We start from the raw sequence: 17935 nt of genomic DNA, 5'->3' as shown, positions 1-17935 counted from the left end.
CCCAGTCAAATCAAAGTTGCTGTCTTAGCGAACAACCAATACACGAAGAACAAAAAATCAATACATGAAGGACCGGGCAAACAACACGAATCTTTAATATGCTACTATATCCAATGGCTAGGGACTTAGATGTGTGATAGTTATTTCACATCTACTCCCTCTGTTTTTAAATATTTGTCTTTCTAGATATTTTAACAAATGACTACATACAAAGCAAAATGAGTTAATCTACACTTTAAAATATGTCTACATACATCCGCATGTTGTATCCATTGAAATGTCTAGAAAGACAAACATTTGGGAACGGAGGGAGTAGATGTGAAATAGCAAATCTGTTTATAATATGTCTTTGGGCAAATGTTCACAAATTCGTTGGAGGGCGCCACTGACCACTGTCCATCGGCTACGAGAAAAGGTAGGGCGGAATCGATAGTCCAACCGTCCAAGGCGATGGCGCCCGGGCTTAACCCTTTGACGGTCCTGGAGCACTGCCAGGTCTCGCCGTCGCCGTCGCCACCGGCCGGGAAGCCACGGACACTGCCGCTCACATTCTTTGACCTCGTCTTCTGGGACGTCCCGCCCGTGCAGCGTCTCTTCTTCTACGACAACGCCGACCTCCTGGGCGCCCCCGAGTTCCTCCTCCAGGAGCTGCCCCTGTTCGAGAAGTCCCTGGCCGCCGCGCTGCACCACTTCTATCCCTTGGCCGGGACGCTGGTGTGCAGAATACCGGAGGCCGGGGCACCCCAAGTCGTGTTCTCCGACGGAGACTCTGTCCGCCTGACGGTTGCGGTCGGCGGCGACGACTTCCAGGACCTCGCCGGCGACCACGCGCGCGACACCGCGAGGCTCCGTCCGCTGCTGCCTTCTCTGCCGAGACACGGCGGCGGCGGCGGCGGCTCTCGATGCAGCACGCAGGACGTCTTTGCCGTCCAGCTCACCGTGTTCCCTCACGCCGGTTTGTGCATTGGCACGACGCTACACCACGCCGTGGCCGACGGTTCCAGCTACGTGCACTTCATGAGGACGTGGGCCGCCATCCACCGCCTCGGCCCCGAGTGCGGCGGGAAGTGGGCCGCGCCCCCGCTGTTCGACCGCAGCGTCGTGCGAGACGATAATGGGCTCCGCGAGGTGTTTCTCCGCGACCACCGGGCTCTCGCGGCGGCCGGCGGCAAGCGGCTCCACGACTGGGACCTCAGTCAACGTCCGGGCGCCGCTGACCTCGCGACGTTCCGGTTCACGGACATGCTGCTCCGTGGGCTCGGAAGGCAGGTGGAGTCGGAGACCTCGGCGCGGCGGTGCTCGCCCTACGCGCTGGCTTGCGGTGCTGTGTGGGCAGGCATCGTGCACGCGCGCGGCAGCAGCGCCAGCTTCGGGTTCGTGACCGGGTGCAAGCCCCGCGCGACACCGCCGGTACCGGAAAACTACTTCGGCAACTGCCTGGGGCTCTGCCGCGTGGGGAAGGAGGAGGAGGCGAAGCTGAGCGGCGGCCTCACCGCGGCCACGGCCTCCGTGGCGATCTGGCGGGCGATCGAGGGGCTCGCGGAGCAGGGGCGGGTGTTCCGGGACGCGCGCGGCTGGGTGCGGCTGGTGCGGGAGTACGCGTCGGCGCGCGCGGTGACCGTGGCCGGGTCGCCGAAGCTGGTCGTGTACGCGGCGACGGATCTGGGAGCGCCGTGGGGACGGCCCCGGAAGGTGGAGATCGTCTCGGTGGAGCGGACGGGCGCGCTTGCGCTGGCGGAGAGCGGCCGCGACGGGGACGGCGGCATCGAGGTCGGGCTGGCGCTGCCGCGCGGCGAGATGGAGGCGTTCCGCGCGTTCTACCACGACCTGGTTGCCACAGCGTCGTCGTACGAAGCAGCGACCTGACAGCGGCAAGGCGTGACGTGCGTACGTTCGCACTCGTCGATCGTTGTTTGCCGGACAGCCACCGCAACTGTGACGTTTGCAGGGGCAATTTGGCCTTATCTTTTTATTTTTTTATTTTCTTTTTATTGTTGAGTTTGGCCTTATCTATGCGCGCATCACTCGATGATTTACAACATGGGATAAAACAGAGTTGCTAATTTTTGTGTTTTGACCCTTTTCCCAAACTTGATCGAGATCTGACCTAATCTTGCAAAAATTTCGGGATCTGATTATTTTCTTACCGCTAGGGTCCATGGCGGTAGAGTATAACAGTGTACCGTCAAGGTCCTTGACGGTAGGTTGCACGCCCTACCAATTTTTTCTTCTAAATATAGAACACAGTGCATATGCTTCCACCTACCGCCGGGCACCTTGGCAGCTGTCAGCCTGTTTGGTACCGCCAAGGTCCCTGACGGTAGCAAAAGGATCAGATCTTGAAATTTTTATAAACTAAGGTCAGATCTTGATTAACTTTTAAAAAAAGTTAAAAACACCAATTTTACCAAACAGAGTTAGTAAATGTGGAGTGGTGCGACTTCTTAATCTCCAGTAGCACTCGATCGTGGGGGGAAGAAATCTTCATGTCAGCAGCCAGCGGTAGAAAGCGTATGTCCGTAGCGTCCGTTTGTTTTCTCAACCACTAGTTTTTTTCCACGAGAAATCCTTGCAAATGTTATTATTTGTGCTTTTGGCAAACACCTACAATTTTATTCATACACATAACCATTAGAGCAACTTCAATCGGCCGACCCAAACGGACGGCGATTTTGTTCGTTTTTTGTCTGTTTGGGTCGGCCCGGCGGACACCCATGTCCCGCTTTCATGTTTAGGTCGGCGCTTGCGCCCAACGCTGGCTCGACCCACATTTGAGGTCGAGCGGAAAAAATATCGCAAACATTTTGAAAATAGAAAAACGTTAATTAAACATTAATGCCGGCCACAAAGGCCGGCGAGAGTCCACAAGTCCACTTTTACATTAAGTTAAAACATTAAATAAACTTAAAGCTAGGAGGCACGCTGCCCTAGGCGTCCTCGTCGGCGGCGGCGTCGGGGCCGGTGAGGTCGATGAGTGTCGGCGCCGGGCCAGCCTGTGGGAACGCCGTCTCCCAGGCTGTGGCGACGTCTGCCGCTGGCTGTACCGCCGGGAAGACGCCGACAGAGGCGGGGGAGGCGCACGGGAAGGGCCAGCGGGGGCCTTGCCCTTGTTCTTGCCGGAGAAGAAACCCCATGGGGTGATTGCTAGGGTTTGTCGCCGACGAGGGAGCACAGGGGTGGCTAGATGGGGACGGGTGTCTGTAAAAGGATGAGGACGACCCCCCACTGCACGCTCAGATTAAAAAAGGCTGACCGTCGTCACTGACGCGTGGGCTCGCGGTCCGCGGTCGTCATTAATAAAGACGACGGAGGTAGTTGGGCAGCCACCATGTGAGGACGCGGAGGACAACGAAAGGACGCGCGACACGTCCGTGCCGACGCATTTTAGCCGCAAATGGGTCCACGCAGACGAGAAGCCGACGCGTTTTGGAAATGGGTCGGCGCATTAGGCATCACTTTCGCCCGCGGCGACCCAAACGAATGGCGGCGGATGAAATGGGTCGCCGCGTTGGAGTTGCTCTTAAATCAAAGATTCAACAAGATACAAAGTAACTCCTATAAGAATTGATGAAAATATGCCCCGGAGGCAATAATAAAATGGTTATTATTATATTTCTTTAATCATGATAAAAGTTTATTATTCATGCTAGAATTGTATTGACCGGAAACTTAAATACATGTGTGGATACATAAACAAATACCGTGTCCCTAGTGAGCCTCTACTAGACTAGCTCGTTGATCAAAAGATGGTTAAGGTTTCCTAACCATAGACATGAGTTGTCATTTGATAACGGGATCACATCATTAGGAGAATGATGTGATGAACAAGACCCATCCGTTAGCTTAGCATATGATCGTTTAGTTTATTGCTACTACTTTCTTAATGTCAAATACATATTTCTTCGACCATGAGATCATGCAACTCCCGGATACTAGAGGAGTACCTTGTGTGCTATCAAACGTCACAACGTAACTGGGTGATCATAAAGATGCTCTACAGGTATCTCCGAAGGTGTCTGCTGAGTTGGCGTGAATCGAGATTGTGATTTGTCACTCTGTGTATCGGAGAGTATATCTGAGCCCTCTCGGTAAAACACATCACAAGAAGCTTGCAAGCAAAGTGACTAAGGAGTTAGTTGCAAGATGATGTATTACAGAACGAGTAAAGAGACTTGCCGGTAACAAGATTGAACTAGGTATAGAGATACCGACGATCGAATCTCGGGCAAGTAACATACCGACAGACAAAGGGAATTACGTATGTTGTCATAAAGGTTCAACCGATAAAATATCTTCATGGAATATGTAGGAATCAATATGGGCATTCAGGTCCCGCTATTGGTTATTGACCAAAGCGGTGTCTCGGTCATGACTGCATAATTCCCGAACCTGTAGGGTCGCACGCTTAACGTTCGTTCACGCTAGAGTAGTATTGGGATATTTGATGAGTGGTAACCAAATGTTGTTCGGAGTCCCGGATAAGATCCCGGACGTCACGAGGAGTCTCTGAATGGTCGAGAGGTAAATATTTATATATGGGAAGTCATATTTTGGGTTCCGGAAAAAGGTGCAGTATTTTCGGTATTGTACCGGAAAGCTTCCAAAAGGTTCCGGAGGATTTCGGTATTGTACGTGACGCCTGGATAATTAAGCTATAGTAATCCCCTGCTAATGATGTCAGGTCATCACTCCTACTGTTGCTAATCCTCACTTGATCCAAATCATGATTTAAATTCAAATTCAAATTAAAGTCCAAAATTCAAATTTCTCAATCCTGCAAAATAAAATGTTCAAAGTGTGGCAAATATTCCATAACCAATTATGATGCTGACCCAACATTTTTGTAAAAGTATTTAAATGCTCTTTTGTGAATAAAACAGTGACTAAAACAATTATTAAATGCCTTTAAATAATAAACATATACAAACCTATTTCATTATTGGGCCAAATTAATTATGGCAGTAGCCTAAATAGTAATACTAATTTTGGGACTAGGTTTATATTTTACAAAACTAAAAATAAATAACTAAAAGGAAACTTAATTGAAAACAGAAACTATAAAAAGAAAGCAAAACAAAACAAGTAAAATAATCAAAGGAAAAGGCTCCCCACTATTCCCCCTGGGCCTTGGCCACTAGACTGGCCTAGTCCAGCGACCCCCGGTTGTCTCCCACCTACAGTGAGGCGACCGAGCGACCGCGCTCGCTGGTCGCCACTGAACCCTCTCGCCATCCCCGTCGGGGAGGATAAGACCCCGATGCTCGACCTCCTCCCCTCCTCCTCTGACTCTCCACCCACTCCTCACTCCTCCTCGGCGCCCTCCTCCCAGATCCATCTTCTCTCTCTCCCTCGTCGCCCTCTCCGCTCAACCGAACGCCGTGGTCGCCACTACCCGTCACCACCGCGGCGAACGACAACCTCTGCGCCGGCTAGGTCTGGACGAAACGAGCGGTCTTTCGGACCGGCTCGTGTCCGGCTCGGTCCTGGCCCGGTAAAAAAAACAGCCGGCCAGAGCTGCAGATTTGGGCCCGAAAGTTGGTCGGTCCGGTCTTTGACCGAGCCAGCTCGCAGGACCGAGAATACACTGCATCACCGTGGCGGGAGCATGGCGGCGGCACGGTGAGCACTGAGTGGGGCGTGGCTAGAGCGTGGCTGGGGCGTGCCAGCAGCAAGGCGGGGCGTGGTGGGGCCGTGGCGGGTGCGTGGCGACCCAGGCATGGCGGGGGCGCAAGAAACCTCCTCGTCTACGTCCGCCACCGCGGGGCCGTCGTCCGCCACCGCGGGGCATCGTCGTCCGCATGGCCACAGGACTCTCCGGCCCTAGAAACCTTGTCCATGGGATGCGTCTGACTCGGATTCGTCGTCTCAGACAAAAAATTCGACGTGTGAGGTCCTACATCGCCGCATCGGTCATCATCACTTTCATCTCAGTCCACCGGTCATCGTGCCAGATTCGTCGCCGTTGAGTAGCCATTGGTGATCTTCTTTGTTCCTCTAGCTTCCTCTGGTTCTTCTGAAGCTTGCGGACATCACGCCGATGAGCTGTGCTTCCTCTAGCGCTGCATCCCCGATGAGCAGCCGCCACCGGAGCTCCAGTGCGCGCTCTGCCTTGTCTCTTGGCCAGTCCTCTCGGTCCGGCCCGAGCTTTGCCATGGCCGGTCCGGTCCCTGAAAACAGGACCGCCACTCTTCTCGGTCCAGTCCGGCTCGGACCGTCGGCGGCCGGTCCAAACAACGGCTTGGACCGGGGCCGGACCGGCCCGGACCATGTCCACCCTGAGCGCCGGCATTGCTGTCCAGAAGAGTCGTCGTCGTCGTCTTTGTCGCTTGCGCCCTCGAGATCGAGCCGAGAAGCCCCTGCTACACAGATCGAGGTCGTCTTCCTCGGGTCGCCGCCGTCGCCTTCGACTTCGACCACCACCCCTGCGCTCCTAAGCTCCCGCCGGCCACTGTGTGCCTCAACGTGAGCCTCCTTCCCCGCTCTCCCCCTCTTTTGTCTGTCGCCGTAGGTCGCTGCACCGCACCGTCCAGCTCTCGACGGGCACGCGCTCCCCGCGCCTCGCGCCGTGGCCGCAGGCTTACTTGCTCTGCTCCGTCCCTTCGCTGCCGCCTACGGCAACCGCGCCGCCACCGTCGCCTGGCGCCGTTGCTCGTCCCGCGCCGTAGCCGCCCCATGAGCTCCCTCCACCATGGCCGCTGGAACTCAGCGTCCGCGCGTGCCCGCGTACTGCTACTGCTGCTCGTTGTCTACTGCTGCTTCTCGCTGCCTGTTGATGCTCCCGCTACTGCCGTTGCCGCTGCATATTTCTGCTGCTGCCGCTGTCACCGGCGCTTCCTGTGCGCGCCTGCCGGAGCACCCAGGCCGCGCCCGCGCGTCGTCCACGCCCAGCCGCCCTGCAGCCGCGGCCTGCCTCGCCCCTCGCCCCGCGTCGCTCACCGGCCCAGCCTCACGCCATGCAGCACCGCGCCCCGCACCCAGCTCGTGTGCATGCAGCCGCTACTCTACTGAATCTACTGCTGCTGCTAATTAGTGTAGCTATGGCTAGCTTTACGAATTTTACACCGACTAACCCGATCGGCAGCCCCTACACTGTGGTTAAACAACTGTTAACAAGGCTAAGAAAAATATGAGTAGAAAGTATACTTGACAAACTTCATTTTATCCCACTGGGCCAAATCCTTTCGATGCATGGATTAAATCCTACAAAAATCACAAATTGCTACGTTCTGTTAACAGAAAAGTAGAAACAGAAATGTTGCAGTAGTACTTTTCCAACAAAGTTTTGATCAAGCAAATGGATGCTAACATAGCTGCACTTGATACTGTCATGTAGATCACAGAAAATTGATCAAGATTGATATGAGAAACTACTCCATTGGATGAGTAGAACACTAGCTATAGCCTTTGGAAAACAGCTAAATGATGTTCAAAACCGAGGGATTCTCAGACAACCAAATTTCAGTAAATCCTAAAAATAGCTAAAACTTTGAAAATTCATAGAAAATAATCCGTAAATTGGATGAAAATACTTTGTACATGAAAGTTGATCAGAACGACGAGACGAATCCGAATACGCTCTCCGTTCATCTGTCACGTGCCCCTAGCATAGCGAACATGCAACATTTCCCATGTGTTTCATCTGTGCGGAAATGCCTAACTCCGGGAAAACTTCCCCGGATGTTTCCCCCTTCGCCGGTATCGTGTAGCATTGTGTTAGAACATCCGTAACGCTGCTTATTGTCGTGTCATGCATAGTTTGCACTTGTTTGCTATGTATTTATTGTTTCTTCCCCCTCTTCTCTCTGGTAGACCCCGAGACCGCTGCTAATGCCCCTGTGATCGACTACGTCGACGATGACCCTTCTTCCCTTTCAGCGGAGCTTCCAGGCAACCCCCCCTTTGATCATCCCGATATCGCCCATTCCATTCTCTCATGCTTGCATTAGATTTTGCTACTGTATTTGATTGCTCCTATTCTGATGCATAGCCTGCTTTTGTACCTGCTATTGTTACCTACCTGCTTATCCTAAATAGCTTAGTATAGGTTGGTTAGTGATCCATCAGTGACCCCCACCTTGTCCTTGTTGCCCCTGCTTCATCATCGATGACTCGATCAACGTGATTGACGACTAGAGCCCGACACCTCACAACACATCACGCCCCTTTTGTTGCTCGACTCTACAGAGTTACCATCGAGTGCCGAGGGTGGAACCTCATACATCACTCCTGATGAGATCTCTGTAGTGTAGCTATTCGGTCGTGGTCATCGAGGGTGGTTCCTCCTTCACCATTCCTGATATGGCTCTATCGTGCAACACCTCAAGTGTGAACCTCGAGGGTGGTTCCTCTTACGTTCACCTTGATGATTACATCGAGTGGAATCCATCGGGGGTGATTCCTCGGGTTTTCCCCTTGATGTCTGGACACACAGTTACCTTGACTTTACTTGAGACCGTTGTGAAAGTCGGGCGGGCCTGAAGAGCACCCGAGGAGTTGTTACGGTGGTGGCTGGCTGTTTAGCGGTATCACCCAGGAGGGGTGATAGCTCCGGACTTGTCCCGACAGTCGTCACTACTTTAATTGTTAATGCACTAACAGATTTGGATATTTGTTCTGAGTTGGCCTCTGGCCTTTACGCACTAACCACCATGCGAGAATAGTTATGGGCCTCGACGTCGCAGTATCAGCCGAAGCTTTGTCAGACGTCCAGTTCAGCATTGCGGCACGGCTGGGCCGGCACCATCCTGTAGTGGTGGAGCCTAGTCCGGCCTGCTCGCAATGACCCGAAGTGCAATGGGCGATGGGCCCAGACCCCGGAGTGCTTAGGATGTAGACCGGCGGGGACCTCTCTGCTGAGCCTAGGTAGGGCTACGACGTGTTGATCTTCCGAGGTCGGCATGAACCAGGAAAGTGTGTCCGGCCAGAGTGACCGAGCGTGTTGGAAAATGTGGTGCACCCCTGCAGGGAAGATTATCTATTAATAGCCGTGTCCACGGTAATGGACGTTCAGACTTGTATCCTGATCTTATACAACTAGAAATGGATACTTGATATGTGATGGATATGTGGCCCCGGGATTGCTTCCTTGCAGGGAGTCGAGGAAGGATCTCTGGGCATTAATTCTACAACATGCTTGTTAATTATAAACTGCTATTCTTTACTCTTCTATATGCTGCAAGATGCTTGGAGCTGCTTGAAGATGCTAGTCTTCGATAGGCTAGGCCTTCCCCTATTTTCTGGCATTCTGCAGTTCAGTCCATAGATACAAACCTTCCATTTGATACCAATGCATACTTAGTTTAGATCTGATGCTTGCGAGTACTTTGGATGAGTACTCACGGTTGCTTTGCTACCCCTTTCCCCCTTCTTTCTTCTTTCTGGTTGTTGCAACCAGATGGTGGATCCCTGGAGCCAGATGCCACCGCCGACGGATACTACTACGTGGAGACCGCCGATGACCAGGAGTAGTTAGGAGGTCCCAGGCAGGAGGCCTTGGCTCTTCGATAGTTGATGTTTGTGCTAGCCTTCTTAAGGCAAAACTTGTTTAACTTATGTCTGTACTCAGATATTGTTGCTTCCGCTGACTCTTGTGCTTTCAAGCTTCTATATTCGAGCCCTCGAGGCCCCTGGCTTGTAATGTGAAGCTTGTTTTATTTTATTTGTGTCTAGAGTTGTGTTGCGATATCTTCCCGTGAGTCCCTGATCTTGATCGGACACGTTTGTGTGTATGATTAGTGTACGGTCGAATCGGGGGCATCACAAGTTGGTATCAGAGCCGACTGCCTGTAGGAACCCCCTTTCAACTCCTTGGCCGAAGTTGAGTCTAGTCTTTGAAAACTGTTTTACTAACATGGCTGTGTGGCTTATCGGCCCACGTCGCCATTGGGTGGTTTTACGGTCTTTTACTCCTCGTCTATACTCTGGGACTCTGATCTCTCCTCTATTCGGGTTAAATGATTTTGCTAAATCTAACATTAGGATCTCGTGATCACATCCATCCGGAGATTTGTATTACTTTTCGCGAATTGAGGGCCAAGATCTACTTCACAATATTCACTGACCGCAGGATCCTCTTATCGAGGGCACCCTGCGTCATCACTTGCAAATCCCTCACTCTAGTGATTTTCTTCGACGTTGATGTAGCTTTTTGCTATGTTCCATTGTTGCATCCTCCATCGCGTGCATGCGTGCCGCCTAGTATGATTAGGATGTTTCTCTCGTCCGAACTCATACGAACATCGTGTAGTTGGCCCCGCATATGTATTTGTATGTCTTCAATGACTACTGCCTTGTACATACTGCGCCTTTGCTCATTGTTCTGATTACACCATGAGTGACTCCATACACTTGCACCAACCCTTGCTGAACTACCCCCTGTTGCCTTTAAGCAAGATGGTTAGACCCGCTGGTCGTGGCCGTGGTGGCGACAATCCACCACCGCCCGAATACATGGCCGGAATGATACAATAGTTAAGCTGAATCACCAGTTTATGGAAAATGTCATGGCTCAGTTTCTGCGCTCCAATATGAATCAGCAACCCGCCCCAGTGACTCTGCAGGACATTGCATGTCTCAACCCTGTCATCTACCGCAACTTAACTCACCCCCTTGATGCTGATGACTGGCTCCGTGACATCACTTTCGAGTTGGAGTCTGCTGATGTAGCCCCTGCCAACTATGTCACCTTCGTGGCTTACTACCTGAAAAGTCTCGCTGCTCAATGGTGGGACAACCACATGCGTTCCTTACCTGCTGGAACTGCCATCACTTGGCCAGAATTCCAAGTTGCATTTGCGGGCCAATGTCGAACCACCTTGGTTAGTCACAACGTCCCCGTTGAAATTGAAGGGTTGGAATTCCATGTTTCCCCATTGTTTTGAAGTCTTCCAATATCTACCTCATTCTGGGAATGCAATGTTTGAAAACACATACCGCTTCTATCATTTGCGTCACTAAAACCGTCCATCTACTACATCCTTCGAGTGAGATAGTAAGATACCATTCTCATCTTGTTTGGAATGCTGAAGCACAGATTTATCCCTTGGACGCGTAAACGCTTCTCCTCTTGTGAGAATTGAAAACGCTCCTTCACCATGATTTGCACTGAAGTTGTGGCGACATTTCCTTTTTTTGTACTCATTGCGAGATCTTCACCGATCATTAAAGTCTAAAGTATCTGTTACTCAGCTGGATCTGGATCTCCGTCAACAACGATGTATGGAAACAATTACATACTATGACTACGGTATTTCGTATACCCCTGGCAAGGCTAACATCATGGCCGATGCCCTGTGTCGCAAGTCCTTTTGCAACAACCACACGGCTTATATAGCTCAACCCTAGCAAGATGATCTCACTTACAGAGAGCATTCGATCCGCGTTCCCCTTCAAGCTGAACGTCGCGCCTGTCAGAGGGCTATCAAATTTCATAAAGTTCAGTGGTCAAATCCTTCTGAAGATGAAACCACTCGAGAACTCGAGGATCGTCTTCGTGATGAATACCCTGTTTTGTTTGCTCCTACCTTCTAAAATCTTGGGACGAGATTTCTTTTAGTGGAGGAGAATTGCGACGCCCGGATAATTAAGCTACAGTAATCCCCTGCTAATGATGCCAGGTCATCACTCCTACTGTTGCTAATCCTCACTTGATCCAAATCATGATTTAAATTCAAATTCAAATTAAAGTCCAAAATTCAAATTTCTCAATCCTGCAAAATAAAATGTTCAAAGTGTGGCAAATATTCCACAACCAATTATGGTGCTGACCCAACATTTTTGTAAAAGTATTTAAATGCTGTTTTGTGAATAAAATAGTGACTAAAACAATTATTAAATGCCTTTAAATAATAAACATATATAAAACTATTTCATTATTGTGCCAAATTAATTATGGCAGTAGCCTAAATAGTAATACTAATTTTGGGACTAGGTTTATATTTTACAAAACTAAAAATAAATAACTACAAGGAAACTTAATTGAAAACATAAACTATAAAAACAAAATAAAACAAAACAAGTAAAAGAATCAAAGGAAAAGGCTCCCCACTATTCCTCCTCGGCCTTGGCCACTAGACCGGCCCAGTCCAGCGACCCCCGGTCGTCTCCCACCTACAGTGAGGCGACCGAGCGACCCCGCTCGCTGGTCGCCACCGAACCCTCTTGCCATCCCCGTCGGGGGAGGATAAGTCCCCGACGCTCGGCCTCCTCCCCTCCTCCTCTGACACTCCACCCACTCCTCACTCCTCCTCGGCGCCCTCCTCCCAGATCCATCTTCTCTCTCTCCCTCGTCGCCCTCTCCGCTCAACCGAACGCCGTGGTCGCCACTACCCATCACCACCGCGGTGAATGACAACCTCTGTGCCGGCGTTGCTTTCCAGAAGAGTCGTCATCGTCGTCTTCGTCGCTTGCGCCCTCGAGATCGAGCCGGGAAGCCCCTGCTACACAGATCGAGGTCGTCTTCCTCGGGTCGTGTAGCGATCCGACCTCAGACGGTCAAATCACTGTGCATAAGTGTCATCCCTGGATCGGTAATGCTGACACACACAGTACTTGAAGGATTTATAACAGAGTTCAATCACACACTTATTACATCGAATGTCTCAAAAGAGAACTTGTTATAATAAATATGGCTTAAGGCCATCTAAAAGATAACAGCGGAAGGCTTGGAAGATAAAGTGAGTCCATCAACTCCAACGGCATAGTTGAGTGCACGACAAACGACCTAGCAAACCTTACTCTTCGTTTGAAAAGTCTGCAACATGATATGTTGCAGCCCAAAACGGGCCAACACATGGAATATGCTGGCAATATAACATAGTAGAGCAATGAATAGATAAATGCTATCACTACATGCATATATGGCTGGTGGAGGCTCTATGGTTATAATGTTTTGCGAAAAGCCAATTTTTCCCTACAACAAAGGAATATATTTTATTTAACTAGCATGGTGGTTGAAACATTGAGAAGGTTCCTCCAACTCAATCCCAATTAAGAAGTACTCCCTCCGTTCCTTTATATAAGGTGTATTTTTTTTGGATAAAATTCCACAATGTAAGGTGCATTTGTTCTAACTCCTCGTAATTCCAATGTTAGCCCTCCAAAAAAAGGAAAGCATCTCTCCCCCGATTGCATGTATCTATCCTTGTAGAGAAAGAAGGAAACTATCTCTCTCCCGATTGTGTGTATCTCTTCCTTTCCTATCCTAAATGATTTACTTGCTGCTAATCTACAAATTAGAGAAGGGTATTTTTGTCCTAACTAGTGCATAATTATGTGCCTTGGTCACCGTGCTGAAAATAATACACCTTACATAAAGGAATGGAGGGAGTAATTAACAACCCAACAAATTAATTTAGGTGATGAGATCAACATGATAATCCAAGAACCAGATACTGAAGATGTCCATAACCTGGGACACGGCTAATCATGATTAGTTTATACACTCTGCAGAGGTTTGCGCACTTTTCCCCACAAGACTCGATCTCCTCCGTTGGATTTCTCGCACTACATGGTGTTTGAGAAACGGATGACCGAGACACAGTCTTTCAGAAGCATTAACTCTAACCCTGGGTAGGCAGTACCAACCTACATCCCCTATATCTGCTAGCCTACCACTGGAAGAGGTCATGCAACATACTCAACTATGCTAGAGCCCATAATAGCTTGTGGCTGCACACGGAAGTTTCTAGCATGAATAGTCTTATGATCCCTTTGAGCCTGGGTGGTGAACCATAGGATGATCACACGGGTACTCCGGGATATCCTAGGACAACACTGGATTCTCCAGGTGCCCGCAACCAATCCACCCAGATGTCTATTTAAGTAGCCACCTTACGTTAACCACTAATTAACCATCTCACATCTGTCATGGATACACTCAAACCCAATCCACGTCTAAGAGCATAGCATGGCAATATAATCATAACTTAGAAGTAACTCCCAAGGGTTTGATATAAAAAGACAATAGGTTCTACCTCATCATCTACTTCCCAAAACCCACAAGTTAAATCACATCCTAATCATGCAATATTTGAGGATTGTAACTAATGCATAAAATTGGGTATGAAAATAAGTATGATGAATGTGTTACTTGCCTTGCTGACGATCCGCAAACCCTAGAGACTCGTAGTAGCACGCTTCGCACTCCGGGAATTCTATCGCAAACAAACAATAGCATACATAAGCACTCAAGCATAGATGCATCAGTAAAACTCAAATAAGTAGATCAAATCTAAAAGTTCAACTGAAGAGATTCCATCTGCAAGAAGAATCAATCGAATCGGAGCTACGGAACTGAGACTACGGTCAAAAGAACTTTGAATTCAAATCTGCTTGAAACCAAATTTTAAATTGTCAAAACCTTGTTCAAGTTGATTAAACAGAAAGAGGGGCTCGAGACGAAGATTTTGGCGTTGGTTTCACTGGATTTGGACAAACGGTTTAGAAACGGCGAGGGTTTGAAGATCAGGGGCTAATCTGCGATAAAAATAATCGCGGATAGGTCCCTGGCCGAAAGAAAACGGAAAAAGAAAAATCTATCGAACGAACGTCCGCCAACAGAGACGAAGGGGTGAATTCGTTCGTTAAAATGAATGAACGAACGAACGTTCGCAAATGAACTAAATCGAGAAAACCGAAACGATCTAAAAAGAAAAACTAATCTAGGGTTTAAAAAAACCGATCAGTTTTTACCTAAACCCAAAAAAACCGGCGGCGGCTCGGATCCGACGACGGCGGCTCGACGAGGCGGGCGACAGCGCGGTGCGGGCGGCGGCTGCGCGGCTCGGCGGGGCAGCGGGCGGCGCGGAGCGGGGCGGCGGCGGCAGCAGGCTGCTACCTCTTGAGCACTGCGTTGGTTTTCCCTTGAAGAGGAAAGGGTGATGTAGCAAAGTAGCGTAAGTATTTCCCTCAGTTTTTGAGAACCAAGGTATCAATCCAGTAGGAGGCTACGCGCGAGTCCCTCGCACCTACACAAAACAAATAAATCCTCGCAACCAACGCGATAAGGGGTTGTCAATCCCTACACGGTCACTTACGAGAGTGAGATCTGATAGATATGATAGGATAATATTTTTGGTATTTTTATGATAAAGATGCAAACTAAAATAAAAGCAAAGTAAAAAGCAACGGAAATAACTAAGTGTTGGAAGATTAATATGATGAAGATAGACCCGGGGGCCATAGGTTTCACTAGTGGCTTCTCTCAAGAGCATAAGTATTTTACGGTGGGTGAACAAATTACTGTTGAGCAATTGACAGAATTGAGCATAGTTATGAGAATATCTAGGTATGATCATGTATATAGGCATCACGTCCGAGACAAGTAGACCGACTCCTGCCTGCATGTACTACTATTACTCCACACATCGACCGCTATCCAGCATGCATCTAGAGTATTAAGTTCATAAGAACAGAGTAACGCCTTAAGCAAGATGACATGATGTAGAGGGATAAATTCATGCAATATGATAAAAACCCCATCTTGTTATCCTCGATGGCAACAATACAATACCTGCCTTGCTGTCCCTACTGTCACTGGGAAAGGACACCGCAAGATTGAACCCAAAGCTAAGCACTTCTCCCATTGCAAGAAAGATCAATCTAGTAGGCCAAACCAAACTGATAATTCGAAGAGACTTGCAAAGAGAACCAATCATACATAAAAGAATTCAGAAGATTCAAATATTGTTCATAGATAAACTTGATCATAAACCCACAATTCATCGGTCTCAACAAACAGACCGCAAAAGAAGATTACATCGAATAGATCTCCACGAGAGAGGGGGAGAACATTGTATTGAGATCCAAAAAGATAGAAGAAGCCATCTAGCTAATAACTACGGACCCGAAGGTCTGAGGTAAACTACTCACACTTCATCGGAGAGGCTATGGTGTTGATTTAGAAGCCCTTCGTGATGGATGCCCCCTCCGGCGGAGCTCCAGAACAGGCCCCAAGATGGGATCTCGTGGGTACAGAAGGTTGCGGCGGTGGAATTAGGTTTTTGGCTCCGTATCTGATCGTTTGGGGGTACGTATGTATATAGGAGGAAGGAATACGTCGGTGGAGCAACGTGGGGCCCACGAGGGTGGAGGGCGTGCCCAGGGGGTAGGCGCGCCCCCCTACCTCATGGCTTCCTGGAAGCTTCTTTGACGTAGGGTCCAAGTTTCCTGGATCATGTTCGTTCCGAAAATCACGTTCCCGAAGGTTTCATTCCGTTTGGACTCCGTTTGATACTCTTTTTCTGCGAAACTCTGAAATAGGCAAAAAACAGCAATTCTGGGCTGGGCCTTCGGTTAGTAGGTTAGTCCCAAAAATAATATAAAAGTGAATAATAAAGCCCAATAATGTCCAAAACAGAAGATAATATAGCATGGAGCAATCAAAAATTATAGATACGTTGGAGACGTATCAAGCATCCCCAAGCTTAATTCCTGCGCGTCCTCGAGTAGGTAAATGATAAAAACAGAATTTTTGATGCGGAGTGCTACTTGGCATAATTTCAATGTAATTCTTCTTGATTGTGGTATGAATATTCAGATCCGAAAGATTCAAGATAAAAGTTCATATTGACATAAAAATAATAATACTTCAAGCATACTAACTAAGCAATTATGTCCTCTCATAATAACATGGCCAAAGAAAGTTCATCCCTACAAAATCATATAGTTTAGTCATGCTCCATGTTCTTCACACAAAAATGCTCTCATCATGCACAACCCCGATGACAAGCCAAGCAATTGTTTCATACTTTAGTAATCTCAAACTTTTTCAACTTTCACGCAATACGTGAGCGTGAGCCATGGACATAGGGTCCAAGTTTCATACTTTTCCAACTTTAGTAATCTCATCATGCACTTACTGGAAGCTTCTTTGACGTAGGGTCCAAGTTTCCTGGATCATGTTCGTTCCGAAAATCACGTTCCCGAAGGTTTCATTCCGTTTGGACTCCGTTTGATACTCTTTTTCTGCGAAACTCTGAAATAGGCAAAAAACATCAATTCTGGGCTGGGCCTTCGGTTAGTAGGTTAGTCCCAAAAATAATATAAAAGTGAATAATAAAGCCCAATAATGTCCAAAACAGAAGATAATATAGCATGGAGCAATCAAAAATTATAGATACGTTGGAGATGTATCAAGCATCCCCAAGCTTAATTCCTGCGCGTCCTCGAGTAGGTAAATGATAAAAACAGAATTTTTGATGCGGAGTGCTACTTGGCATAATTTCAATGTAATTCTTCTTGATTGTGGTATGAATATTCAGATCCGAAAGATTCAAGATAAAAGTTCATATTGACATAAAAATAATAATACTTCAAGCATACTAACTAAGCAATTATGTCCTCTCATAATAACATGGCCAAAGAAAGTTCATCCCTACAAAATCATATAGTTTAGTCATGCTCCATGTTCTTCACACAAAAATGCTCTCATCATGCACAACCCCGATGACAAGCCAAGCAATTGTTTCATACTTTAGTAATCTCAAACTTTTTCAACTTTCACGCAATACGTGAGCGTGAGCCATGGACATAGCACTATGGGTGGAATAGAATATGATGATGGGGGTTATGTGGAGAAGAAAAAAAAGGAGAAACTCTCATATCAACGAGGCTAATCAATGAGCTATGGAGATGCCCATCGATTGATGTTAATGCAAGGAGTAGGGATTGCCATGCAACGGATGCACTAGAGCTATAAATATATGAAAGCTCAACAAAAGAAACTAAGTGGGTGTGCATCCAACTTGCTTGCTCACGAAGACCTAGGGCACTTGAGGAGGCCCATTGTTGGAATATACAAGCCAAGTTCTATAATGTAAAATTCCCACTAGTATATGAAAGTGACAAAACAAGAGACTCTCTATCATGAAGATTATGGTGCTACTTTGAAGCACAAGTGTGGTAAAGGATAGTAACATTGTCCCTTCTCTCTTTT

At 48.4% G+C, this 17935-nt stretch overlaps 1 protein-coding gene across 1 annotated transcript; it reads left to right on the top strand.

Moving 5' to 3' along the window:
* Positions 1–298: 298 nt before the first annotated feature.
* On the top strand, positions 299–2122 carry LOC109737442 (malonyl-coenzyme:anthocyanin 5-O-glucoside-6'''-O-malonyltransferase). Its single transcript, XM_020296576.4, has one exon. It carries the CDS (start codon positions 358–360, stop codon positions 1864–1866), a length of 1509 nt encoding a protein of 502 aa, XP_020152165.2. The 5' UTR covers positions 299–357; the 3' UTR covers positions 1867–2122.
* The last annotated feature ends 15813 nt before the right edge of the window (positions 2123–17935 follow it).

Source organism: Aegilops tauschii, chromosome 7 (assembly GCF_002575655.3).
Source record: "Aegilops tauschii subsp. strangulata cultivar AL8/78 chromosome 7, Aet v6.0, whole genome shotgun sequence".
Lineage (NCBI taxonomy): Eukaryota > Viridiplantae > Streptophyta > Magnoliopsida > Poales > Poaceae > Aegilops > Aegilops tauschii.
The sequence above is the reverse complement of the archived record's forward strand: the minus strand, read 5'-3'. Positions and strand labels throughout refer to the sequence as shown.